We start from the raw sequence: 27,856 nt of genomic DNA, 5'->3' as shown, positions 1-27,856 counted from the left end.
AACTGAGATTTGGCCTTTTCTGTTAAAAGCACTGAGACTTCAGCAGCACTGCCCTGCAATAAAACAGTTCCAGAGTCACCAGCTGCTGCCATCAAACCACAGCTTAATGAGCTAATGCTCAAGTTACCTGCATTCCAGCACATCAGTGAGAAAGTAGCTAACTGCAAATTCAGATCCATGGGAGCCCCCTGGTAGACTCAACTGCTCGCAGGGACCATTTTACCTTAGTTACTGTCAAAACCTGGTGATTAACATGGCACCTGGCCCCGAGGAAGCACTATGTTTTAATTGAATTGATGTCTTTAGAGGAAAGAACCCATAATAATTTGAATGCCATTGAGTTTGGGGGAGGGGGGAAATGCTATGAGATTATAAAAATAAGTTTGAGGACCACTTTTCAAAGATAGTATTCCTTTCCTAGTCACTAAAAATCTAGTTATTAGAAGTAAAAGCCCAGGGGAAGGGGTATGAGAGAAGGAACAAAAGCGATCCAAAGTGTCAGGCCAAGGTAAGATTAAGAGAGAAGAGGCTGAGGACATGGCTTTGCAGTAGAGCCCCTGCCTACCATGTGCTAGGTCCTGAGTTGGATCCCTAGTACAAAACAACAAAAATCTTGTTTTCCTCAGATCTTTGTTTAAAATCGTATTTTTTAAAAAGCAAGCCTCTTCCTACCCTTCTTTTTATCCTTCCCCTTCACATTGTCTTCAGGAATCATGCTTGCTAACAGGTGTCCCCACACTGGACTATCAGGGAACTCACAAGCTTCACCTGCAATCAGTATGGTATGTCTGGGGACAGGTGGCATACAGCTCCCTCTATCCCCTCCCCTTTGGTCTAAAAATGAAACTCTATAAGTTTAGACACTTCTAAAGAACTTCCCAGAGTATTGTTAACTTAATGAGTAACTCCTAAATTTTTTTTTCACTCCTGTCTTAGTGTGAGAATCAGTGGAACAAATAATACAGAAGCATTTGAAGTCTTTTGGAAAAAAGACATTATGGAAAAATGATGAATTACTGCTTATATGGGTGAAAACACAAGTTAAACCTTGTTTCTTTAGATGTTTTGAGACCAGAGATGATAACAAAATTGACATAGTGTGTCAATTGAGCATGTCTCAAGAGAATCCCGGATCTGTCACTATTTTTTTGTCAGCTCACTGACCATCTGACCACGACACTTCCTAATGACCAGTTCCAACAACCCGGCCTTCTCCCCTGCCCATGCTACTGCTGCGACATCATGAGATCAATTCCTAAAAGTCACAAACTTCTGCGCGGGAGGGGATGTCGCTCATTCAGAGTTCCCCTCTGGATAAGATCCTGGAGGTTTCATTGCAGGGAATTCTTGAGAGAAAACAATAGGAGGATGAGGGACGAGAGGGTTGTGTTTTTCTCCCCCTCAAGAAAAATATCAATAAAGTGACCCTGTTGACAGCATAAAGCAGTGCTTCAATCTGGGGTCAAGGCCAGAGCAATGGACACCTTATCCCAGTCATCCTCATCCTCTTCCTCCGATAAGGCCCCAGCCCATACTGTGATAGTCTTTCTTCAGAAGAACTTAGAAGTCTTTAAAAAAAAAAATGTGATTGAAAAGGGGACAAAGGAAAACTGGTAGGAAGAGGACTTTCCAGTCTGTTTCTGGCCCTCCATCCAGAAAGATGCCTCAGGTCCTGCTGTTCACCTGCCTCTTCATCACAGTCATCCCGCTGTGGACCCTGGGTGAGTTTGGTGTCAAGAAGTTGGCACAATGTACTTTTCGTTGTTGCAATTTGCTATTGTGTACAGGTTGTTAAGAACTAGATTCCAGCACCTCAAATACTGTTTCTAGAATCATGTCAGAAAAGTCACTCATAATCTGTGAAAATTTACTTTCAGAGACTTTCTGTTACATGTTCCATTAGCCTCTTACCTGGGCACCCAGAATTCTCATGGGCCTGCGGTCTCCAATACTTCTCCATGAACTAATTATTTATTGGCATATATGTAAGAGGAATTATAACCTCTGTTTTCTAGGCACTTTTATAGTTCTAACTTGAAGAGTAAAAAAAAATGATTTTTAGATTTGAGAATAGAATTTTCCTTTAATGAATGCAAGAGACTGAATGCTCTGTTCTTTGAAGGGCACAGATCTGATAAGACAAACTCATTAGTCCTGACCTTTGAAAATACATAGGACTTTTTGCACAGACTAAGCACCTCTTAAAACTGCTTCTGTCCTCAGACTTGGCCCCAAATTAGCCAGCTAGGCAAGGGAAAGTCTCAGTTCCAGCTACTGACAGATTTCTCCCTTATTTCTTTCTCCAATAACATGAGTTCTAACTGGAAGAGAGGGCAGGAGGTGGGATGGAGAGAACCAACCTCCTTGGCACTCTTGTGTAGCTCAGTATTCCACAATGATTTATTTCTTTGAGGCCACTTGTGCCTTGCCCTGGCATCTTTAAGGATACACATTAAAATCTAGATTTGAACAAGTTAGCAAGGCCCTAAGCAACTTAGTGGACCCTGTTTCAAAATAAAAAACTAAAAAGGGCTGGGTGTGTGGCTCATGGTTAAGCAACCCTGGGATGGATATCTAGTTTAAAAAAACAAAACAAAAACAAAACTATGTTTGAGGCATGAAACTGAAATTAGTGTAGTATCCTGGATGGGATCCTGAACAGGGAAAGATGTAGGTAGAAAATAAGGAAATCTGGGGAAAAAAAATATATGGACTGGAGTTAATAACGGGTTCTCAGTGATTCATTAATAGCGAAAAAGGCACCACACCACGTGAGTGTGTTGTGTATGTGTGATGGAAACTGGCTGCAGAGTATATGGGAACTCTTCTCACTTATTCTGTAAATCCAAAAATGTCCCTCCGAATAGACTTGAGCTCTCTGTCGTTAAACACGGGGTCAGCTGTCAATAACTGGCCAGGAGTTGCTCAGCCCTAAAGGGCGCCACGCAGCAACTCCCAATTTCCTTCCCCCCTCCTGGTTCACCCCCCCTCTGGCACCTCCCCTGTTCTCCCCTCATCCCCATACCCTTTCCAGACCCCGACCCTCACCCCAGCGCTTCTAGGATGTCGGACTCAATGCCAGAAGCCAGGTGTAGGGGGGACCTTTGGGGCTGCAGGGGCCGCTTTTCCTAGAGACCCGGGGAAGAGGCCAGGCTGGAAAGGACAGGGGAGGGGGAGGGGAGGCTGCAGGGGACGGGTGGGGACTGGGAGGGAGGGAGAAGGACGTTGGGCCAGGGCTTCCGGACCTATGGTGAGTGGGGGACGCTTTCGTCCTGGCTGCCTGGGTAGCACACCCCGGGCCCCGCCTGCCCGTGCGCCCTCGGCGGGGCGGCGCCCTCTGCGCTCTGGAGAAGCGCGAGGAGGCGGGGGCTGCCTGGAGCTCGACCCCCGCGCGGGAGGCAGCCCCGGGCTGTCCATCAGGAGGCCTCGCGCTGAGGAGTCTGCACCCCATTGAGGATCAGTATGCAAAATACCGAATTCTGACCCCTAAATCAGGCTGAAAACTCAAAAAAAAAATTGAGGGATTTAACACCAGCGGCCAGATTATTAAAGGACTGAGTTATTGTCTTCAAAGGGGATGAAAACGTTTATGTTAGAAAGTGTGGCTGGGCGCAGTGGCCCTCGCCCGTGATCGCCGTCACTCGGGAGGCTGAGACGAAGGCAGCCTCAGCAATTTAGCGAGGCCCTGTCTCAAAATAAAAAAGGTCTGGGGATGCAGCACAGTGGTAAGGGGCCCCTGCGCTCAATCCCCAGGGGGGGGGGGGGAAACCCACGCGTGAGATAGATAAATAGATATTATTTTATAGAAGATAGTGGGTAAATTTCTTTTCATGCCACAATTACCCTACCACAGGAAAGGAAGTGCACTTTTAGCAGCTCAGGAAATCACAGTTCACTTTAAGGGAAAACTTTATAAATCATGGAATAGTCATTATGAGAATTTCTGTAGAAGCCATTAAAGGTTGAGTGTCTAACCATTTCTTATAAAATTACAGCGAGGGAACTGAGTGAGATATTTCTATGAATTTGTAATCATCTATAAATTTGCTCTGGAAATCTTGCTTGGCAAGAGAGCAGGCAAAAGGAATTGAACCCAGAACCTCGTGCATGCTAGGCAAGGACTCTACCACTGAGCTACCTTCTTAGCCCACTGCTTTTTTTTTTTTTCCCTGAGTGTGTGTTGTTGTCTTTTTTTTTTTTTTTTTTTTTTCTTTTCCTCGTTTTAAAAGGAAGAGAATCTAAGGACATTTCTTAGCCTCCAGGGACATTAAACTAGAATCTAGGGCTCCGTTGCAATACCTCAGGGACATTTTAAAGAGAAAGTTGTTCCTGCCATCTGCAATTCTGCAAATGTGTTATTTCCAGAAAACGCAATATCCCACTTATTTTTTTGTCCCAAACTGTCACATTATCTGTGGGAACCACTTGCCAGTACACTGTGTATTTCAGAGCAGCTGATATGTGCCGGAAACCTTTTCCTTTTCACTGGAGTGAGCTTAGCACATTCTTTATCAAAGTCAAATTTCCACTAATGCAAAATTGTATCTATAATCTTTTTTACACATGGCCATCCAATTTTTTTTTTTTTTTAATTTCCAAAGAACACTGTGATACAGCCTCTCCTTGCTGGATAGCTGAGCTGAAATGTGCTTTCCCATAACTGTTTGTTATTGTAATAAAATACCTAATTCCTCTTCCATAAGACAGTTCCAGATTTTTAAAAACTGATGTTTCTTCAATCTTCTTTTTTCCCCTACACTGTAGTTCCCAGCTTCTTCTCCAGGCTCTCTTCTAGAACTGGTCAACTTCCTCTGGACAAATTAGTCAAATTAGTCAATTCATTAAAAAAAAAAATCCTCCAGATGTGAACACAGTGCTCAAAATATGGTCTTACCATGGCAAAGTTCACTGAGTAGAATTCTACCCTCCCCTATCTGAACGATTATCCTTCCATCAAATGATGATTCTGCATAAAAAGCATACTTGGCGCCTGCCGGTGGCGCTCACCTGTAATCCCAGCAACTCAGGAGGCTGAGCAGGAGGACTGGGAGTTCAAAACCAGCCTCAGCAACAGCAAGGCACTTAGCAACTCAGTGAGACCCTGTCTTAAATAAAATGCAAAATAGGGCTGGGGATGTGGCTCAGTGGTCGAGTGCCCCTGAGTTCAAAGCCCAGTACTACCTCCCCCTGCAAAAAGCATAGTTTGACCTAACACTCACATAGTTTTGAAATAATGTTGCAAATCTATAAATGTGTGAAGCATTTTTAAATCAAGTTGAGGAATCATAAATAGTTACTTTGGGGGACTTCAGACAATTTTTTTTTCTTGAATTCAAAAAAAGTCAAAATGTGAGTCCATGGGGCTGGGGTTGTGGCTCAGTGGCAGAGCGCTTGCCTGGCACATGTGAGGCACTGGGTTCAATTCTCAGCATCACATGTAAATGAATAAATGAACAAATGTATTTTATTTTAAAAAATGTGAGTCCAGTAAGGTGGACTTGGGCAGTTGGGACTATTCTGAAACATCACTAGGTGGCTCTGAGGTGCCCTTTTCCTTCCCAGCCCTAGATCCTTGTTCCGCTTACATCAGTTTGAATGAGCCCTGGAGGAACACAGACCACGAGCTTGATGAGTCTCAAGGGCCACCTTTGTGTGACAACCATGTGGATGGGGAGTGGTACCGCTTCACGGGCATGGCAGGGGATGCCATGCCCACCTTCTGCATACCAGAAAACCACTGTGGGACCCACGCGCCTGTCTGGCTCAATGGGAGCCACCCCCTAGAAGGCGACGGCATTGTGCAACGCCAGGCCTGTGCCAGCTTCAAAGAGAACTGCTGCCTGTGGAACACCACGGTGGAGGTCAAGGCTTGCTCCGGAGGCTACTTTGTGTACCGTCTGGCCAAGCCCAGCGTCTGCTTCCACGTCTACTGTGGGCGTGAGTTCTGCCCGGGTGCTTTTTCCTCCCCAACAAGGCCAAAGTGGAGTCAGAGAGGAAGGTGCCACAGGAAATCCAGTCATGGTGACAGCAGTGTCCGAAAGTCTGAACAATGGCTGATCTGAGACCAAAGATACCTCCATATTGTGACCTTCCTTCCCTCCCCTTTCCCTCCCCTTCCTTTAGAGATGGGGACTCGCTAAGTATCCAGACTGGTCTCGAATTTATAGTCCTCCTGCCTCAGCCTCCTGAGTCACTGGGATTATAGGAATGAACATGCCACCAAGCCTGGCCCAGATTGTGATGTTTGAGATCTATTCCTAGAATTTCTGAAAATTTCCTGAAAGAAATAGGAAGGGAAAGGAACCATGATTTTGAACAGTTCTGGTTCATTTTGTCTTTATTCCCTTCAAACAAAACATTAGAAAATGAAATGTTGATTTAGGTCATTGAAATGGTGGACTTCCGACCTTTCTGAGTATGGAGGACCCTCTTAAAGGTGTCTGTGTAGGTCGGCTGATCAATCAACAGATAGATGTTCAGACCTCCATACAGCAGCGTTGTACTTAGCATCCGTTGATTTGTTAAAATGATATATAATGGGAAGAAGCCCCTTGAGGTCAGCAATATTTTTAAGTGAATTTCTGTCTTATTAATACCACCCAAATCTTTGTACCTTTTAAAAATTTGCTGTGTTGGGGGATGGAACCAGGGGCTTTGCACATGCTAGGCAAACACTCTACCACTGAGCTACACTCCAGCCCCATATAAGTTTTTAAAAGTACAGAGTAGGACTTAATATTTACTTGGTCTATAACTCATGCTCGGTGGCATTTTAGATTTGCAGAAAACCTGTGACCACCCACACGCCTGACTGAATTGGGAGTCATTGATCTAAATGACGGAAGCGCCATGAGCACTCTTTCCTTTGAGTTATGAAAACCCTGAGCCAGGAGAACTTCCTTGATGGTGGTTGGGAACTTGTGCCCATGGCTGCTTCCTGACTCCTTCCAGAGTGAGCATGCTCCGGTGGTAGCACACGCCTGTAATCCCAGCAGCTCAGGAGGCTGAGGCAGGAGGATTGCAAGTTCAAAGCCAGCCTCAGCAACTTAGGGAGGACCTAAAGCAACTTAGAGAGACCCTGTCTCTAAATAAAAGATAAAAAAGGACTGGGGATGTGGCTCAGTGGTAAAACAGCCCTGGGTTCAATCCCTAGTACAAAGACAGAGAAAGTGCGCTCCAGTCGTCACCTCTCACAAGGGTGATTTTATCCTTCCATAGATTTTTATGACATCTGTGATGAGGATTGCCATGGCAGCTGCTTGGACACCAGCGAGTGCACGTGCTCCCCTGGAACCGTGCTGGGCCCTGATGGCCAGACGTGCTTTGGTAAGAAACTATCAGGAGGGAGAAACAGGCTGTTGGGATTGAAGGGGTCAATCAAAATCTCTCCCTGCCCCAGAGCTCCATCATTTTCCTAGTGTGTCTCTGGTGTTTGCCTTTCTAGCTCAGGACTAAAGTTCAAGTCAAATTTATGCTGTGATTAGCAACAGTTTGGAATTCAGCTGCTATAGTAGCCCCTAGCCCCTGTGGCTATGTGGGACCTGAAATGTGGCTGGTGTGACTGAGATGGGAATTGTAGTTTTATTTTAATTTAAAAACTTATGCTTGGTTTAGTCATTGGAAAACCAAAAGTGTCTGGGATAACTTGAGTAACTTTTATCTGTATTTAATCTGTATAAATACAGATTAAATATTTCTGATGAAAATTTGGCATCCGAATGGAAATGTGCTATAAATTCATTTCAAAGTGTGTTCCAAAAAAACTTGTATTATTTTCTTATGCTTCCAGGGTTTCTTCAGGCAGATATAAAAATACAAATAAATATGTTTGTTTTAGCCTAGCATACATATCTCATCTTTTTTTTTTAAGTTGGACACAATGCCTTTATTTAATTTATTTATTTTTATGTGGTGCTGAGAATCAAACCCAGCACCTCACACATGATAGATGGGTGCTCTACCGCTGAGCCACAACCCCAGCCCACACATCTTATCCGTAACAATATGTCTGGGACATCTTTGCCCATCAAAGTCCCAAGTGCCTACCTGGGGCCTGTAGGCTGAAGAAAGATCATGAATCATCTAAATAATAGGCAGAGTTTGGGGCTCATGTGTACATGTCAATTTTAGTTTTTATTTAGTTTCCAGTTAACAAAACTTATTTAGTTTCCATAACAAAATTTGTTATCACATTTTTAGTTTAATTTTTAAAAATTTGTTTTAAATGTAATTACTTATTTTAAATTAGATAATTTTGCCAGTTGCAGTGGCACGTGCCTATAAACCCAGCGGCTTGGGAAGCTGAGGCAGGAGGATCGTGAGTTCAAAGCCAGCCTCAGCAAAAGTGAGGCACTAAGCAATTCAATGAGACACTGTCTCTAAATAAAATACAAAACAGGACTGGGGACATGGCTCAGGGGCTAAGTGTCCCTGAGTTCAATCCTTGATACCCAACAATGAAAAAATAAATAAATAATATAACATAACATAATTATTTCAGGCAGAGAGAAGACTATAAGAAAATAATATAGGGGCTGGGGATGTGGCTCAAGCGGTAGGGCGCTTGCCTGGCATGCGTGCAGCCCAGGTTCGATCCTCAGCACCACATACAAACAAAGATGTTGTGTCCGCCGAAAACTAAAAAATAATATTAAAAAATTCTTTCTCTCTCTCTCTCTCTTAAAAAAAAGAAAGAAAGAAAATAACAGACACACCCATACCCAGACTTAAATATTGCTTCCTTTTTAAAAAAAATATAAGTATAATTTTGCACATGGAAGTCATGCACTCTGTCCCAGTTCCTCCTCAGCCCTGGCCCTCCAGGGAAAATCAATGTTTTGAAGTCAGCATGGGTTCTTCTGGCCCCAGTTTTTGAGGCTTTCATCCTTTATGCTTGTATCCACAATGCTGTACTGGATAGGATTGCTTTGTGTTCCTATGAGAACCTGCCTTGTGCCCTAGGGGAGATTTTCTCTGGGGTGTACCTTAGGAAGAGATTCATGGTACACAGAGTAACTGGCTGTAATTAACAATCAACCCCAAGTGACAATGGCCTATATAAGTAGAAATTTAGTTTTCCCTCATATTAAAAAAATCAGTCCCTAGGGCTGGGGCTGGGGCTTAGCACTTGCCTGGCATGTGTGAGGCACTGGGTTTGATTCTCAGCACCACGTAAAATAAATAAAGGAGTATCAACAATTTTTAAAAAATTAAAAAAAAAATCAGTCCCAAGATAAGTGTTCCAGGCTTGGAACAGAGGCCTCTAAGGAGACCAAGCCCAAGTGTGGCCACATCCATACCCAGGGAAGCTGCTGGCCTCTGCCCACAGACCTCAAAGGCAGTACAATGAAGGTGGAAAAGAGGAGGTCCTCTTAAGATTTTCCTCTTCTGACCGGATGTTTCACTTCTACAACTTTTATGTGTTGATTTGTCTTTTTAAACATCTATTTTGGTTACTATCTTTTTCTTTTATCTTTGGACATTTAAAAAAAAAAATACTTGTGCCGTGCATGGTGGTGCTTGCCTGTAATTCCAGCGGCTTAGTTCAGGAGGCTGAGGTAGGAGGATCTCAAGTTCAAGGCCAGCCTCAGCAATTAAGCAAGGCCCTAAGCAATGCAACAAGACCCCATCTCTAATAAAATACAAAAAGGGGCTGGAAATATGGCTCAGTGGTTAAGTGCCCTTGAGTTCAGTCCCTGGTACAAAAAAAAAAAAAAAACTTGTATCATAGGTTTCTGGATTACTCTGTTATCTCTGGTTAAAAGTTTCCTGTTATTATTTATTTACTTATTTATTTTTGTACTGGGAATTGAACTCAAGGGCTCTTTACCACTGAGCCACACCCCCAGCCCTTTTTTATTTTTTATTGTATTTTAGGGTCTGGCTAAGTTGTTGAAGGCCTCACTAAATTGCTGAGGCTGGTCTCAGACTTGCAGTCCTCCTGCCTTAGCCTCCCAACTCACTGGGATTACAGGTGTGTGCCACCACACCCAGCAAAGCATCCTGTTATCTTGCCTATTTTTTTTTTTCATGGTATATCATTCGTAGTATTTTATGGCAAACCCATATTCTGTTGTAATTATTCTTTGGTGGCTCTCCACTCTCCTCCCCTGGTTTGAGGAAGTCTACTACAGAGCAGTTTTTCATGTGCCCTGTCAGGCATCACAGAAGCTTTACCAGTCCAGGCCAGGCCAAAGCTTACATCAGTCTCTTGACTTCAAGATCCTCACAGCATGTGGGAAGTATAAATCCATTCTTCAAAAATAGCAGAGCACTGACTTTGGGTTTCCATTGTTTGTGAAGAATTTTTCTCCCTTAAAGCCTCGGGCAAAGAATCTCCTTATTGCTTCTCTTAGCTACTTGGCAAAGTTCTTCTACCTTTGATTTCATTGAGAGATGTATTAGTCCATTTTCTGTTTCTGTGAGGAGATACCCAAAGCTGGGTAACTTACAAAGAAAAGAGGTTTATTTAGCTCACAGTTCTGGAGGTTCAGGGCATGGTGCTGGCATTGGCCCAGTTCTGGGGAAGGCCTCATGGCAAATGGCATCATGGCAGGAACATGTGCAAGAGGGAGAAATCACATGGCAAGACAAGAAGCCAGGGAGCAACTGGGATCCCATAGGAACCACATTAATCCCTTCCAAGGACAGTGCCCCAGTGACCTAATAATCTCCCACTAGGCCCTGCCTCTTAACCTTGGCACACCAGGAACCAAGCTTCCAACACGCCTTTGAGTCGATACCCTTAAACCACACTCAAACCCTAGCAAGGGGATACCTTTTCTGAGGTCCTGGACTTAGCAGCATTTCAGTTTCAGCTCATCTCCTTTCCTGGGCCAAGGCCATGCCTCCTGTTACTTAGAGAGTATTTACACCCCAGTCCCTGACTTCTGTCCTGCATCCAGGTCTGTTATTCCTGGGGGCCATGCAAAAGCTTCCTGTCTTAGAAGAAGGAAGAGGTAGGTATTTGTTACCAGTGGAGCTTTTTCTTTGGTGTGTGGTAAAAGTCAATATCTTTCACTGGAATCTTTGAGAGGTTAACGATCATTGCTCAAGTATAATGTAAGACTTTTCCAATTTTAAAGATAGATTTGGAGGGCAGTTCTGATCAAGTTGCAACAGAAGACTGTCTCACAAAATATTCTATAGGATGTTTTCTTCTGCACTGATTTAAAGCACAATTTCATGATTTAAAACACAAATAGATTTATAAGTTTGTGTTTATTTAGCAACTTTTCAGGAACTCATGGGAAAAAGTGAGATATACCAACACAAATAGTAGGTGTGTCCAGGACACAAAAGCCTCTTCATTTCCCCATAGTTTTTCCATTATGAGGAAGAAGTTGGCGGGTAATTAGACACCTTCCCCTCAGCAGAGGACAGATGAAAGAAGGACTTGGTTGGGGAGACCAGGTTGATAGAGGTGATGAGGGAGGACCACCGTGCTGGGGTTGTGCACCTGACATGATGGTTCTGGAGATTCTGTCAGGAGCTGGGGACCAGATCACAGAGCCCAGCAGCGTGCAAACGGTGCGGTTTCTATTCCACAGATGAAAATGAATGCGAGCACAACAATGGTGGCTGCAGCGAGATCTGCGTGAACCTCAAAAACTCCTATCGCTGTGAGTGTGGGACTGGCCGTGTGCTAAGAAAAGACGGCAAGACTTGCGAAGGTGAGAGTGGGCGAGGACAGGGCCCTGGGAGCCGCTCGCTTATTCCGTGACACTCTGGGAACATGCCTTAACCTTAGAGGAGAGAAACCCTTTGGCCGTGTGCAGAACTGACCAAAGAGGCTCCTTACCATGGGGGGTGCCGACGCTGTGGACAGAATCCAGTGATGGTTTTTACTCCAGGATTTGACAGGAGGGAATTTTGCAAGGAAGCTACGTTTTTACCGGGGAAACGAAAATAAGGTATTTCATGTTTCTCAAACTTGAATGTACCCATGAATTGCAGAGGATTTTGCTCAAGTGTGATTCAGTAGGTCTGGGATCAGGTCACGATATTGCATTTCTGAATAACTTCTAGGTGACACCTGTGCTTCTGGTCCAAGGAGCACACGTGGAGTAGCAAACCAGCGGAGGCGAGGAGCATGAGAAAGGGCTCATAGGCTGCTTCTCAGCCTTCCCTGCTGCTGAGAACCCGCCAGCCTCCTCCTGCAGGGCTGGGATGGGGCCTGGGAGTTCCCGCGTTTAACAGATTCCACAGGTGATCCTTACTGTCTTGGAATTCAGAAAACTGGCTACGTGAAGCCATTTCCCTCCTGTATGCTTTGGTTTTACTGGAGATTAATATGACTTTTGGAAATAAATAAAACGACCTAATTTCAACAGCAGAGATGCTATGTACAGGTTATATGACAAAGTAAAAAAATCCTAATAATGCATATCAAAAAATTGGAATGAGAATTATCTATTATTTCTTATATTGAAAATAATTATACATATTTATGGGATGCTGTGTGATATTTTGACAATCTGTTGTTATGTGAGACTTACATACTTCCCTTCTCGAAGGCACATTTACTTTTGTAAATGATCACAGCTAAAATTTCATTACTTCTGCTTTCATAAATCTGAATTCTCAAGACACTGTTAGCAGAGAGTATGGATGGAGCAATAAATGGCTTAGTTGTTATTATTTACAGAGGATATATGACTTGTCCCAAGAATAATTGAACTTGTAGATTAATAGAGCTGTGGTACTGCTTACAAGAATTCACTTCATTCTTGCTACATTCAAAACAACAAAATACTAACCCAGAAGAAAAAAATATGGCTAGTGCCCAAAATGTATTTCATGCAACAAAGTTTACTTATTAACTAAGGGAATATAATTGAAATATTAAACTGCTATCCCTTTTAACAAGACTAAATGTACTTAAAATTTTATTGAGGAAGGATAATGTCCTAAATTCTCCCTAAATCTTAATTATTTTATGCCATATTTTGTGCATATTTGAATATTCATGAAGTGGTCCATGAGGAACATCTGTAATTATTCATGAGCACTTTATTGGAACTATACAGTTAATCTTCAATAATCCTAAAACCTAATAACCATAACTGAAAAATATTTTAGCAAAAGATAAAAATTATTTATGAGTCACACTTCAGAATTAATATGCCTATTTGTAACCCTTACATTTTAGTGATAGTCTAAATATTTGCTTCTTTAGTGGGACTATTAAATAATTTTAAAACAATGAACAGCCCTTTTAAGTTTTAAAATAATTCTTATTTTTTTTATTGTAAAAGTGTAGGAAAAATATGGAGGAGTAAAAGGGAGATAATTAAAATGATCTACAACTCCCCTTGCTAGATATGCCTGTTTTAAACACTTTGGTATATCTTCTTGAGAGATTTAAATCCTTTAAGGCAATTCAGATTTTCAGTTTATTTTTTGCTTTACATTTTTAGGCCTGAAAGTATCCCAAGTGAACATTTTAGGGTGACCCCCTTCGTCTTACAAATATTGAAATTACAACTTAGAGAAATAAAATGATTTAAGAAAGGTAATTTGGTCAGTGGTAGAGCACTTGCCTAGCATTTATGAGGCCTTGAGTTCAGTCTCCAGTATAAATAAAACATTAGAAGTTGTCTAAAAATAGGAAAAAGGACATTTTTGGGGGGAAAAAGTTTCTACTAATGTTGATTTTCATATTTTGTAACATATTTTATGCTTTCTTCCACACTGTTACATAAAATTTCAGCTATTTCAAAAGACCATAAACAGTGCTTATATTCTTTTAAAATATGCAGATTTATAAACAGGTAAAATATGCAGATTTATAAACTTAAAATACCTTTTAAGTTTTGAAAAGATTAATTCATTGCAAATTTATTTTCTCTATACAGTTTCACAAAAATTGATTTATTCCAAGTTAATTTACTCATGTTCCAAAGAATTAATTTTTCTAAACCATCATCAAAGTAATAGTTTTATTTATACCTATAAATCAGTTTACATCTTTCCCTGTGCCTCTCAGATAATTTGAAACATTTCTTTCGATTATCTTAACTTAGAACAGGGGTGAGCGATTTTTTTTCTGTAAAGACCAGATATTAAATATTTTAGACTCTAAGGACCATACAGAATCAGTCAGAATTACTCAACTCTGGTCTCGTAGGGAGAAAGCTGCCATAGACAATAGGTTGTTTTTTTTTAATTGGGCATGGTTGTTTGCCAATAAAACTTTATATATAACAGCACATAACAGAATAGACTTTGACAACCCTTAACCTAGAAGATAATGTCCACAAAAGTTATTTTCCTCTAAGTTTAAAATCGCAAGGTAGTTTCTCCAGTTTTCAACTGAGCATTTTTCCTTTTTGTCTATTTCTAAAATGCAAAACATTAAAAGAGATTTTTTTAAAAACACCTCATAAGAGGAACGTTGTTTTAGTCAGCTCTCTTGCTGCGGTTGACTAAAAGTCCTGACAAGAACAATTATAGGAGGAAATGTTTATTTGAGGACTCATGGTTCCAGAGGTCTCAGTCCATAGATGGCTGACTCCATTTCTTGGGGCTCGAAGTGAGGCAGAACACCATGGCAGAAGCAGATGGCAAAGGAAGGCAGCTGGGGACATGGCACCTGGAAACAGAGAGCCAGCTCTCCTCATCAGGACAAAAGATAAGCCCCAAAGGCACACCCACAGTGACCTACCCCTCCAGCCACGCCCTCCCTGCCTATACTCCCTACAGTTCACCCCCGAGGGGATTAATGTACTGATTAGGTAAAGGTTCTCATAACCCAATTGTTTCACCTCTAAACTTTCTTGCATTGTCTCACACATGAGCTTTTGGGGGAATACGTCATATCTAAACCATGAGAAATATCAACATCAGTTTGGTTGAAAGGATTTAGTATATTTCCGGGACGTTTTTTTTCAGTGCTGGGAATTTCACCCAGGGCTTGTGCCTGCTAGGCAAGCACTCTGCCACTGAGACACGTCCTCAGCTTCCAGGGCTCACTTTTATAATGTAGTGTCAACCCAAGGTCCTTTACCCCCAGTGCTCTTGTCCCTAGAGATTCTAGGAGAGGGAGCATGATCCAGCCAACCCACAGCAACTCAAATCCACTTCACTGGCCTAGTTGAATTTATACCCTGTAACACCCCAAAAATTTCAAATTGGGTATATTAAATGTTACAGCAATTAAAAAAGAACTTTTGGATCTTACTTCTACAATTCATACCTTTACTGTAACCATGACTAACCATGATGTGAGAAACACATCAGACAAAACCATCTACTTTTTTTCTTGGATACTCAGGATTGAACCCATGGATTGAGTTCATTGTACATGCTGGGCAAGTGCTCTACACTGAGCTACATCCCCAATCCATAGACAAAACCAAATTGAAGCATATTCTACGAAATTCCTGGCCAGCTTAAGAGAACAGAGCTGTGGATATTGCAAGATTGCTCTTTGTAGTTACAACATTAATAAACAGGTTTTTTGTGAGTTTCTGTCTCAGCGCCAGGCTCCTTAGAGAAGAGGATCACCTAACGTTTCCTTTCTCCGTTTCTACTGCAGACATTGAAGGATGCCATAATAACAATGGTGGCTGCAGCCATACTTGCCTTGGGTTGGAGAAGGGCTACCAGTGCGAATGTCCCCGGGGCTTGGTGCTATCTGAGGACAACCACACTTGCCAAGGTAGTACATGGGCAGGCTTGACCTCTGCTCTGACTTAGACTTCCTCCTCCTCTGGGCTCCCTCCTCAAGTGTGTCAGATTCTCATCTTTCAGGACACAGCCCTTTGAGCGGTTGTATGTCTGGGTCGTCATTCAGGAAGCTTTCCAAAAAAAAGATCTCTAGGAAAAGATGTCCCAAAAGCAGACTTTCCTTTGCTGTTTCCCTTTGATTTTTTTCTAATTTTTATGCCTAATAATACAGCTACACATTTGGAAGTTGAAGACATCAATGCAGCTCTCTTTTCTAACAGATAATAGAGTCGAAGCTGAGTTGAACACACCCCAGAGAGTAGGTTCTTCTCCCATCCACAGTTCTCTGGAACTATTATTGGAAAATTTACTTCTTAATGTCCAGAATATTAATATTTTTAATCTAGCAAGTAGTTAATTAGCATCTATTTCTTATTTTTTTAATATATATTTCCCATTGTTCTGGTGCGTCTTCACATATTGGATTCTGATAATACCCATTAAGTATTTGTAGGATTTGGAGAAATAAACACAGAAATGTTGAGGAAAAGTAATCTTTTTAATATTAAGCTGAAGTGGAGTTTACAGTCAGAGTTTATGGTTTACTGAGCAATGCAGGGACAACTTGGAACCCTTCCTCAAACGCACTAATACTGTGTTTATTACCTCTGTTTTATGGGGCAATAATTAACAGTAAAATCAAAGCAGAGTCATTGTGTCATTTAAGCCTGTATCAAAGCAGTGCTTTTCTGTATTGCCAGTAAATTATGTTGGTGCTAAAAGCTAACCCTCTAGGTGTTTCATTTAATGGAGTTATGCTAGCCACATATTGAACCAGATGTTTGCTGAAATGACACTTGAATATGATATTTCCTATTTTGAGGAACAATATATTTGAGGAGCATTACTTGGCCATTACCTTGGGAGTTAAGAATCCTGGTTTTATTCACCAACTTGTTTTGAACTTCATTGATTTCAGAGCAGGTGACGTGGACATCATTTTTTCCCAGAAACCTTTACCTTTCCTCCCAATTCAGGTTTTATTTATTTATTCACGAGGTATTAAACCCAGGAGCACTTAACCACTGAGCCACCTCCCAGCTCTTTGTTTGAGACAAATAAATGGTCTTGCTAAGTTGCTTGGGGCTTTGCTAAATTGCTGAGGCTGGCTTTGAACCTGTGATCCTCCTGTCTCTGCCTCTCAAGCCTCTGGGATTGCAGGTGTGTGCCACCGAGCCCAGCTGGGTCACGGTTTTAACAGCAGCCCTCTTTCATGCAGTCCCCGTGTTGTGCAAGTCGAGTGCCATTGAAGTGAGCGTCCCCAGGGAGCTGGTCGGTGGCCTGGAGCTCTTCCTGACCAATACCTCCTGCCGAGGAGTGTCCAATGGCACCCACGTCAACATCGTCTTCTCCCTCAAGACATGTGGCACCGTGGTCGATGTAGGTTCCCCCCTGTGGGCACTTGGGAAAATGCCAAAAGCTGGTTGGGGGGTGGTTGGCAGAGGGATACGGCAGGGCTTGTGTCATAGATGAGACATCTCCACGCAAAAGAACTGAGCCCCAAACACCTATGTCATTCAATTAATAAACACATTATTGAACACGTGCTATGGTGCTGTCAGGGTGAGAATATGGAATTAAGAGTTCTGCCATTCCTGTTCTCAAATAGCCCTCTGTCTCCCATACATGCAGGTATTTTCCTGTGTGCATCAGCACCGGTGGCACTAGGAGGCTGGCTCTATCCCCTTTGAACAGTCATTTTATTTGAAGAAAGTGATTAATTGAGATGATGGTTCATTTGTGATGTGGTGAATGAGTTCAAGTACCAAAGCAGGTGGAGGTAAAAGTTTTATACTTTCATCCAAATATTGCACACAGTCCTATGCCAGCAAGTCTGAGAGGCATTGAAATAAGATGCCTGTCTCATAGGAACTTGTGCAGCTGCCCTGAGATGACAACATATAAAATATAAATAAGAGATGAACTGTGAGATAGATGACAGGGACTCTAGGAGTCCCGTAAGGGGACAAGTGGGACTTGGATTAGGGTGGAAATGTGTGCAGGACTCACTCAGAAGCAGAGGACAAGAAAGAAGCTTTTAGGTGGGCACCAATGAGAAAAGTCTGAGAGAGGGGAATATTCAAGCCTGTGCCGAGGTGACCGCTCAGAGCTGCCTGTCTGGCAAGGAGTTCACACATGGTCCCACTTTAGGCAGGTTGTGTGGATTCTTTCTGTGGATAATCAAAGTAAATGCCACCATCATGTTGGCAGCACTCTCTGGTGCATGGCAGAGAGGATGGCATTGGAGATGAAGATCTGAAAATCATCTGCACTGATGTGAGCGCCTGCACCTGGGCGTGGATGAGTCCTGCACAAGGCTGTGCCTGCAGCAGGACTGCCAGGTCCAGAATTCCTGAAAAAATAACTTGCAGATGCCACCCTTTTCTAAAATACCAGAGCTTGGAATTTGCTGAATCCACATGCATCAGGTTTTATAGGCAATGCTCCAAAGGAATGTGTGCGTTAATCAAGAAGTAGCACATAAAACTCTCAGTCAGGCTGTCTCACTAATAGGGCTATAAAAAATAAAGCCTCCAGTTCAGACAACCAAATGGTGTGTTTTGATATAAACAGATGTTTGGAGAAAGCTAATGTGAGAAGTGGGGTGGGGGGGAGGACATCTCTGTAGAAATAAACAAAATCTCTTCCTCTCCTTGCCCTGGCCTGGCTCAGGTGGTGAATGACAAAATCGTGGCCAGCAACCTGGTGACAGGTCTACCCAAGCAGACCCCAGGGAGCAGTGGGGACATCATCATACGGACCAGCAAACTGCTGATCCCGGTGACCTGCGAGTTTCCCCGCCTGTACACCATCTCTGAAGGATATGTTCCCAACCTTCGGAACTCCCCCCTGGAAATCATGAGCCGGAATCACGGCATCTTCCCGTTCACCCTGGAGATCTTCAAGGACAATGAGTTTGAAGAGCCGTACCGGGAAGCTCTGCCCACCCTCAAACTTCGCGACTCCCTCTACTTTGGCATCGAGCCCCTGGTGCACGTGAGCGGCCTGGAGAGCCTGGTGGAGAGCTGCTTTGCCACCCCCACCGCCAAGGTCGACGAGATCCTCAAGTACTACCTGATCCAGGACGGGTAACTATGAGCCCCACTCTCCAGCAGTCCAGGCTATCACCAGATGTTTATTCGTTCAGGAGCCCTTTATTAACATCTTGGAGGTGAAGACATGGGAAAGAAAGGAGAGCACAAAATGACATTGGGTGCGTGTCACACGCCTGTAATCTCAGTGGCTCGGGAGGCTGAAGCAGGAGGATCACAGGTTCAGCCAGCCTCAGTAACTTAGTGAGACCCGGTCTCAAAATAAAAATAAAAAGGGCTGGGGATGTGACTCAGTGGTAAAGTGCCCTGGGTTCAGTCCCTAATACAAAAAAAAAAAAAAAAAGAAAAAAGAAAAAGAAAAAACTCCAAAGTAACTAACTGGTACCATTAACCAAAACAACATGCAGAATAGCAATTTGGAAATATAAATATCGAATTTGATGGAACAAAATAGTATATTGAATAATTTTCCATTTTTAATACCTGCAGGATACCTAGGAGGGGCAGGTCAGTGGGCAGCTGGATGTGTGTATCAGGCTCAGGAACAAGGTCAAGACTAGAAGGAAGACAGGGAACAGCTCCGTTGATAGCTGGGACTGTAGGATCAGAGGCGGCTGGGTGTCTGTGAGGTGCTGAGCCTGTTGGGGTGGCTGAGATCATATGGGCAAGAGAAGGTGAAGCTGACACAGGAGCCAGGAACTTTCCACCCAAAGTCAAAAGAAATGAAATGAAGCCCAAGAGCAAGAACACACAGGCAAGAATTTGGAGTTTTAATTCAAGGACAGGGGGAACAGCACTAAGGGAGAAAAAAATTTAGGCTGCCTGCTAACAAAGGAAGGGACCTGTCTTGGTGCCATCCTACACCTGGTCCCTGTGGTTGGTTTAAGAATTGGAGGGTGGGGGCTGGGGTTGTGGCTCAGCAGCAGAGCACTTGCCTAGCACATGCTGAGCACTGGGGTTGATCCTCAGCACCACATAAAAATAAATAAATTAAATAAATGTATTAAAAAAAAAAAAAGAACAGGAGGGTGAGAAAACACACTGCAATGCGGGGTTGGGGGGGGAGAGTAGGAAGAGATAGTTAGTAACAGATTATGAATTAAGGCCTGACAGTGTATCCTCCATTTTGCCCCCATTCTGGTCCTTGCCTATCTCAAAGCAGCAAGAGTACACTCCTCTCTTAATAAGGATCCTCCTGAGGATCCTTAGTGAGTGCTGTAGGTACGTTGAGGTATCATTGAAAATCTGAATGCTAACAACTATTGCCTACTTTTCCCTGGAAAATCACAATCACACCCCAAACTCATAATGTTATCTCATGAGTTTCTTCCTCCTTCTAAATGTCATTTGGGACAAGTCTCACACGGGGTCAGGAGCTGCTGCTGCTCCCCAGCATGGGAATGGTCCAGTAAGTGCCCCACAAGTGAGCCCTGGGTTCTTCCCTGTACTATTGGCCTGCAGGCTCTTGGAAGTTTCTAGTGCTTTAGCATCTTCTCATCTCTCACCACAGCCTTCACCTGCTGCTTTCAATCCCTTGCACAGTGATTTTTCAACCCTTGGTGCTTATTAGGATCAACTGAGAAACTTATTTAAAAAAAGCAACACCCAACCCAATCACCAGGCCTGTCTCTCTGCTACTCCTGTTGTCTTAATTCCAGCCCTGGACCAGGAAAATGGCTTTCTACCCGCCCCTCAAAAACCTCAGCTCCACGAAGTCCCCTGGGAATCCATTGGAGAGGAAACTATGATCTCATCACAGACCTCCTGAAAACGTTTTAATGGCTCCTTCTTACCTTTGGTGGGTAAATTTAGTTGTTTTCCAGGAGGGCTTTCAGCCTCAGATTCCTGCAGCCTTGTTGGCTCATTTTCACAACAGGGACAATTCATCATTCTGAGCAGCCTTGGGAGGTCAGTCATGGCGGGGTCTGTGATGGAGGGGATCTGTAGCCCTTTGGATTTCTTGTCATATTTAAGTGATTCCCAGAAAGTTTTAAAATGAAAGCATAAGCATCATTTTTTTCTTCTCTCTCTCTCTCTCTCTCTCTCTCTCTCTCTCTCTTCCACACACTTAGTGCTGATTAAGGAGGACTTTTGCTCCTTTTTAATTTTTTTTAACTTCCTTAATGGAGTGTTCTTCAACTACAATGAGTGGACATGTTTAAAGACTATAGTTTGTTAGGTTCCAGCATAAACACTGTGAAACCATTCCTGTAATCAACATCATGAACATTTCTCATGCCCTAAATGTTTTCTCCTGCCCCTCATATATTCTTTTAAAATTTTTTTTTAGTTGTAGATGGACACAATACCTTTATCTTATTTATTTATCTTTGTGTGGTGCTGAGGATGGAACCTAGTGCCTCATATGTGCTAGGCACGCACTCTTCCGCTGAGCCACAACCCTAACCCTCATATATACTTTTTAAGAAAGTAACAATCATAATTCACATACTGGGGGCTGGGGTTGTGGCTCAGTGGTAGAGCACTTGCCTAGCATGTGCGGGGCCCTGGGTTCAATTCTCAGCACCACATAAAAGTAAATAAATAAAATAAAGTTTTTTTTAAAAGAATGCTTTACCTTTAAAAATAATAATAATAATAATGTGAAATTTGCTTATATATTTGTTATTTAGACTTTTTGTTTTATACAGTTCTAAGAATTTACCCTATTTATTTTTCTAACCCTTAGCAAATATAAAAGAGAATATGTGTGTGTATGTGTGTGTGTGTGTGTGTGTGTATCAAAAGAAAAGGGCAAATGTGAGAATTGAAAATCCATATGGTACGCAGGCAAATAGCACCATGATATGGAAAAGAGGGATAGACCAGGAGATAACCCCACTCAGCAGGGCTGCAGCCCTCAGCCTCTGACCTTGGCCTCTTCCAATTCCTGCTTCTGCCAGATGGAGTTACTGGCAATTCACACTGGCATTCCTTGTCACCTCCTGATGTGGCACGTGCTATTTCCTCTGCCGGGCATCTTCTTCCCACCTTTTCTTCTATCTGATTCTTTTTGGCCCTTCAAGATTGAGCAGGGGTTTACTTCCTCCTCGAAGCCTTCCCCTCTGTGTCCCATGGTGATCTAAAAGCCCTCTTTCCCTTTCCCTTTCTTTCTTCCTCAATGCTTAGCAGAATTGGTGGTGGTGGTGGGGCATCATTAAATATTTGTTAAGAGAATTATAAATGAGCATACCAGTAATTTGGGGCTAGTTCACAAACCGAAAATAAACATAATGCACTTTACTTCTATTCATGAATTATTTGGTGATAATCATTTTAAAAATTATTCATTGCCTTTAGCTTACATTTAAATCAGGCCAGTTATCTCCTGAGGAAGAACATGTCCAATTCACTTCCCACTGATTTTAGTTGGTACACCCTCTGAGAATGCAAGACAATTTAATGCTAGTCTAAAATATAATTAGAAAGTGAATTTCAGAAAAAGAAACATTGGATTCTAAAGTCAAGTGTTGAACAACATTTTCATAAATAACTATTTTGGCTTCTCCTATATCACTTTCTTTTAGGATATGAACTTGGAGTTGTCAGAACTGGTATTCTCTAACTATAGCAAACAATAAATCAAGAGTAGAAATTTGTCCTGGATTCTATTCTGTTATATGATATCATTTTCTCTTTTAAATAAGGATAATGATATTTAAAAAAATTTTTTAGTTGTAGATGGACACAATACCTTTATTTTATTTATTTATTTTTATGTGGTCCTGAGGATTGAACCCAGGGCCTCATATGTGAGGTGTAAGTGCTCTGCCACTGGGCCACAACCCCAGCCCAAGGATAATAGTATTTTAGATAAACAAATGGAAGATGCTGTAACACTAATAGTGTTACTATTGTTAACCTAGATATCTAGATACTAAGCTAGCATGGGCTTTTTTTTTTTTTTTTAGGTACTGAGGAGTGAACCCTGAACCACTTTACCACTGAGCTACCTCCCCAATCCTTTTTATTATTTATTTATTTTTATTTTTATTTTCAGACAGGATCTTGCTAAATTGCTCAGGGCCTCATTAAGTTACTGAGGTTGACCTTGGACTTATGATCCTCCTGCTTCAGGATTCTCTGGGATTACAGGCCTGCGCCATCATGCCTGCTGATATTACTCCTTTTTATTTTTAGTTTTTGTGGTGCTAGGGATCAAACCCAATGCCTGTGCATGCTAGATAAGCACTCTGCCACGGAGCTACAGCCCAGCCCCAGCATTGCTCATTTTCATGTCCCTCTGCAGCACTCAGCAGAGGGTCTTGCACAGTTAAGTGTGCAAACAATACTTACAACATAACTGGAAGAAGGTAGAAATTACCTTTACCTCAAGAAAATAAAAATGAATAGATATAAGAAACAGCAGAAACCAGATCATCTGTTTAGATCCTCTCCAACTTGGTGGAATAAAGTATCAGTAGTAATATAAGTCGAGATTCCTTATTTTCAACAACTGTATGAAATTTTTCAACAGCAGCAAAACAGTAGTTAACAATGAACTAGATCACAGTCCTTAAGCATGTGGAGCTGGAACCTCATTTCATAGACTTTTGTTTCTGATACCCACTTTTTTATTGGCCTGGTATCAAACTATGAGACACCCATTAAAAGACAACTATGCCCAGGTAAAAAAGGGTCCCTTTAGCATTTAGAAGGGGACAAACAACGCAAATGTGATCCTTGGCTGTAGGAGAAAGTGCTCATCTAAAAATGTGACTAAAATCATGACAGGGAGAATCCGTCACGCATCTTTTCCCCAGCTAACCCTGAGGTGAACCCTCAAGCCCTTCACCTTGAAGCTTATCATGACATTTGGAAAAAGAGGAATTAAGACAACTTGAGGTGAATGACTTCTCCCCAGTAGTTATTCCTTAAATTAAATATGTACCAGTTTTTTGATGCTTGGATTGTGCCATGTTCACTTTTTTGGGAGGGGGCGTAGCAGGAATTGAACTCAGGGCCACTTGGCCACTGAGCCATATCCCCAGTCCTATTTTGTATTTTATTTAGAGACAGGGTCTCACTGAGTTGCTTAGAACTTCACTTTTGCTGAGGCTGGCTTTGAACTCGCGATCCTCCTGCCTCAGCCTCCTGAGCCGCTGGGATTACAGGGTGCGCCACCATGGTATCCCCTTTAGTGGTTGGTGTCTTTTTGAAATAAATGTTATGTGTGTTGCTAATACTTAAACATATTCACCCCCCAGGAAATGCAGGGGCCCATTTGTAGGCTCATCAGACGAAGGTATGGTCAGACTCACTCAGTGAGCAGGGCTGTGCCTGCCGAGGCCTCCACAGGAAGGGAATGACATTTTTCCTTCATTCTCAAAAAGCTGAGTGCAGCCCAGCCCGCTCCACCCACTTTCCTCCCCCTGGGCCAAATGTGTTGGCAGGATTGTTTTTCCAGCTCTGTGGAAATGCTCCCGTCTTATGTGCTGTCGGTGCTACTTCCAGCTGCGTCTCTGATGACTCGGTGAAGCAGTACTCATCCCGGGATCACCTCGCCAAGCACTTCCAGGTCCCCGTCTTCAAGTTTGTGGGCAAAGACCACAAGGTGAGCCGAACACTTCTATCTTGTCACCCCAGAGCTGAGCTTCCTTTTTGGTGTCCCAGTGTGTGATATTCTAAGATCCCTGAGAAAATACAGGGAAACTGGCCACCAAGAAGCTTAACACCTCCATGCATGTCACAAGTGCCTGCCCTCCTGCCCCAGTAACTGTGCTTCTTCAAAGAGAATATACTATAGGATGGTAGTTTGAGATCTGGGGAGCAGATGTGGATGAAGAAACCAGAGTGTGGTCAACTGCAGGCAAAGGAGGTGGACAGGAAACTCCAAGAGCAGATAGGGAAATGGGAAGTGAAAACAGTAGAATGCCAATTTCAAGACACCACTTTATATCTATCAAAACTATAAAAATTACAAATTAAAACACTTGGATGGTTATAAGGAGAAGTATACAGTAGCCCTACAAATTGGCACACTTTCTGGAAAGTTATCTGATAATGTATATTATAACCATTAAATCATCATATTCTTTTATCTAAAAATTCTAATTCTAATGGCAGTTTCTCAAAGACAAAACCAAAACAAAAGGTTTGTGGTTTGGTTGCGTTTGTAGACATCATTTTAAGGAAGGAAGGAAGTCCACAAACTAAGCTGAGGGTATATAAATTTAATTCAATATTAAGCAGTCATTAAAATGATAAGATGAGAAAAGCAGACATGAAAAGTGTCATAGGGATTTTTATGTGCATATTGAATATGCTACATTAAAAATATATATATATGTATGTATGTATATATATATATATATATATGTATATATATATATATATATATACACACACACACAGGGATAAAGGTTAGAAGAGTGTATACCAAAAAGGCTTTAGTGTGACAACATGGAATTTTTTTTGTCATCATTACAGTAGTTGAAGTCTTTAAGCTAAAGGAAGCCAGAGGGCCAGGTGTGGTGTTTCATGCCTATAATCCCAGCAGCTCTGGAGGCTGAGGCAGGAGGACCACAAGTTCAAGGCCAGCCTCAGCAAGGCCAGACTCTATTTCAAAATTAAAAACATAGAAAGGGCTGGAGATGTAGCTCAGTTAAATGGCACACCCCAGTATGGATGGATGGATAGATAGATAGATAGATAGATAGATAGATAGATAGATAGATAAAATAAAGGAAGTCAGAAGGTGCCATTCTTTCTCATGCCTCCTGTATGTGTGTCCCTGTCCTTCCTGAAGGCCTGCTGAAGTGGTGCCTAATCCTCATCCCCTCCTCCTCTGGGCAGTGAGCCTCAGGCAGCTTCTTATAGAGAAGTCTTAGGTCACCAAAGAAGCGCAGGAGCCAGTGTTTTTCCCAGACCTTGATGTGAAGAATGAGATGTTGCTTCACAAAACTCTCTTCTGCCCCAGCCAAAAACAGAAGTTACTGGTGCGGGTTTTAAATTATCCATGTGACTCAAATTCCAACTTCACACATTATCAAATATGTTAACTGGAAAAGTTTCTTATTAAGTCTCAGTAAAATAGGGACGGGGTCATGTCTAGCTCAGAGTGTCCTATTAGGACTGAGATGACATTTGTGGACATTTAGTGTTGTGTCTGGCTTCTATGGGTCCCTCACAGGGGCATCTGTTTTCTTTTTCTTTTTCTTTTTTTTTTTTTTTTGGGTGGGGGGACCAGGGATTGAACTCAGGGGCACTTGACCACTGAGCCACATCCCCAGCCCTATTTTGTAGTTTACTTAGAGACAGTTGCTCAGCACCTTGCCATTGCTGGGGCTGGCTTTGAACTTGCCATCCTCCTGCCTCAGCTCCCAAGCTGCTGGGACTACAGGTGTGCACCACTGAGCCTGGCAGTGGCATCTATTTTTATTTAATGAGGCTCATTATCACCTTTTCAGGAAGTGTTCCTGCACTGCCGGGTTCTTGTCTGTGGGATGCTGGACCAGCGTTCCCGTTGTGCCCAGGGTTGCCACCGGAGAGTGCGGCGTTCGGCAGAGGAAGGAGAGGACTTGGAGGGCCTGCAGAGCCATGTGCTTACTGGTGGCCCGATCAGCATCGACTGGGAGGACTAGTTGGTTGTAACACCAGAGTCCCTGATTTGAGCCACACTCCTCTCTGGAACTTCTCCCCACAACCTCTGAGAACATTCCAGAACCTTCTAGAACACCTGCGTGCTTTTAACTGGGTACTGTGCATTTACACAAACTCCCAGAATGGACTCACTAATTCTGCTTCACTAGGTTGGAAGAGGCCACAGCGCTGCTGACCAGTGTGGCCTGGGTGGGTCTTCCTAATGTAGAAAGCTAAGGACTCCACAGAGAAGGCTCTTCCATCTCCTTCGTTTCTTTCCTACAATAAAATAACTCATGTATGATGTAATAGGACCACTAAAATCAGAACCTGGGTATAATGTTTCAAGTTAGAAGCTTAAAACAAATGAGTTACTAAAGGTATGTCCTAAATACCCAGACTCCCTAAATAAATAAAAATAATTATACCCCGAAAACTCAATTCAAACAGAATTCAAATAGAATAGAGGATTTGGAAGCTCATCAATAAAACAATGTGTAATAAGAATATGTTATTTAGTTTTTCTCTTGCATAATATTTTCTTTTGATGTTTTATATTGCCTTAAGTGAAATATTTTTACTTAATAAGTGTTAATAAATTTACCAACAGGCATTGAAGTGGTTCAGTAATTGAACTATAAACAAAATTAGTTTAGTACTATATGTCCTGAGAATTAGTATTCTATGCCCTTAGGTCAGTAAGACAGTAGAAAGAGGTATAAAATCATATCATACTTTTTTCTACTTTCATAGGTGCTTGATAAATTTTTTTGAAATAAACAACACAAACTGCATCAAATCCAATTTCTTGCTTTGTCACCTAATGTTATGACTTATGTTAAGATCAAGAAAAGTGTTTCTTCTTTTTCTTTTAAAAATAGCTACAGCTGGGTGGGGCTGTTCAGTGGTAGAGTGCTTGCATAGCATGTATGAGGCACCACATATAAATAAGTAAATTAAAATAAGGTATCGTGTCCATCTACAACTAAAAAGACATTTTTTTTTAAGTAGCCACAGTGGATAATTCTTAATGGAGCTGGTAGAATTAACAAAAGGAAGCTAATGGAGTAAAATGCAGATCAGAGGCAAGCAACCTTTCCTCTCAGGGGACACTTGGTAAATGTTTTAGGTGCTCTGGGTTCTCTGTCACAAATACTGGGCTCTGTGGTCACCGTGTAAGAGCCGCTATGGACAATGCAACATGAGCATCAGCTCAGGTGAGTGTGCTGTGTTCTGAACAGCTGTTAAAAAAAAAAAAAAAAAAAACCAACAAACAAAAAAACAGGCTTTGAGCACTGTGTGGTAGCTACGCAGGAGGCTGAGGCAGGAGGATCCTAAGTTAGCCTGAGCAACTTAGTGAGATCCTGTAGCAAAATAAACATTTTAAACCATGTGGTGGGGTTGTGGCTCAGTGCTAGAGCATTTGCAATCACCTGAGGAACATTTGCAAAACGCCAGTGTGTGGGCAGCAGCGCCAGAGAGTCTTTATTGGT

At 42.3% G+C, this 27,856-nt stretch overlaps 1 protein-coding gene across 1 annotated transcript; it reads left to right on the top strand.

The window, feature by feature from the left end:
- Positions 1 to 1,524: 1,524 nt before the first annotated feature.
- Oit3 (oncoprotein induced transcript 3) lies at positions 1,525 to 27,167 on the top strand. Its single transcript, XM_046419865.2, has 9 exons — positions 1,525 to 1,721; positions 5,563 to 5,937; positions 7,219 to 7,326; positions 11,550 to 11,672; positions 15,539 to 15,661; positions 16,949 to 17,109; positions 18,403 to 18,818; positions 24,237 to 24,336; positions 26,192 to 27,167. Exons 1-9 carry the CDS (start codon positions 1,661 to 1,663, stop codon positions 26,363 to 26,365), a joined length of 1,641 nt encoding a protein of 546 aa, XP_046275821.1. The 5' UTR covers positions 1,525 to 1,660; the 3' UTR covers positions 26,366 to 27,167.
- The last annotated feature ends 689 nt before the right edge of the window (positions 27,168 to 27,856 follow it).

Source organism: Marmota monax, unplaced genomic scaffold (genome assembly GCF_021218885.2).
Source record: "Marmota monax isolate L192 unplaced genomic scaffold, Marmota_monax_Labrador192_F-V1.1 WCK01_AAM20220418_F8-fsc00019, whole genome shotgun sequence".
NCBI classification, from domain to species: domain Eukaryota; kingdom Metazoa; phylum Chordata; class Mammalia; order Rodentia; family Sciuridae; genus Marmota; species Marmota monax.
This window is presented reverse-complemented; position numbering and strand designations above follow the sequence as displayed.

What these genes read in the sequence shown, in the direction of transcription:
- Oit3 (XM_046419865.2), top strand. Translation starts at nt 1,661, where the DNA reads ATGCCTCAGGTCCTGCTGTTCACCTGCCTCTTCATCACAGTCATCCCG. An exon ending in GGACAACCACACTTGCCAAG is followed by an intron (nt 15,662 to 16,948) that starts GTAGTACATGGG and finishes TCTTTCATGCAG; the next exon opens with TCCCCGTGTTGTGCAAGTCG. An exon ending in CATGTGGCACCGTGGTCGAT is followed by an intron (nt 17,110 to 18,402) that starts GTAGGTTCCCCC and finishes GGCCTGGCTCAG; the next exon opens with GTGGTGAATGACAAAATCGT.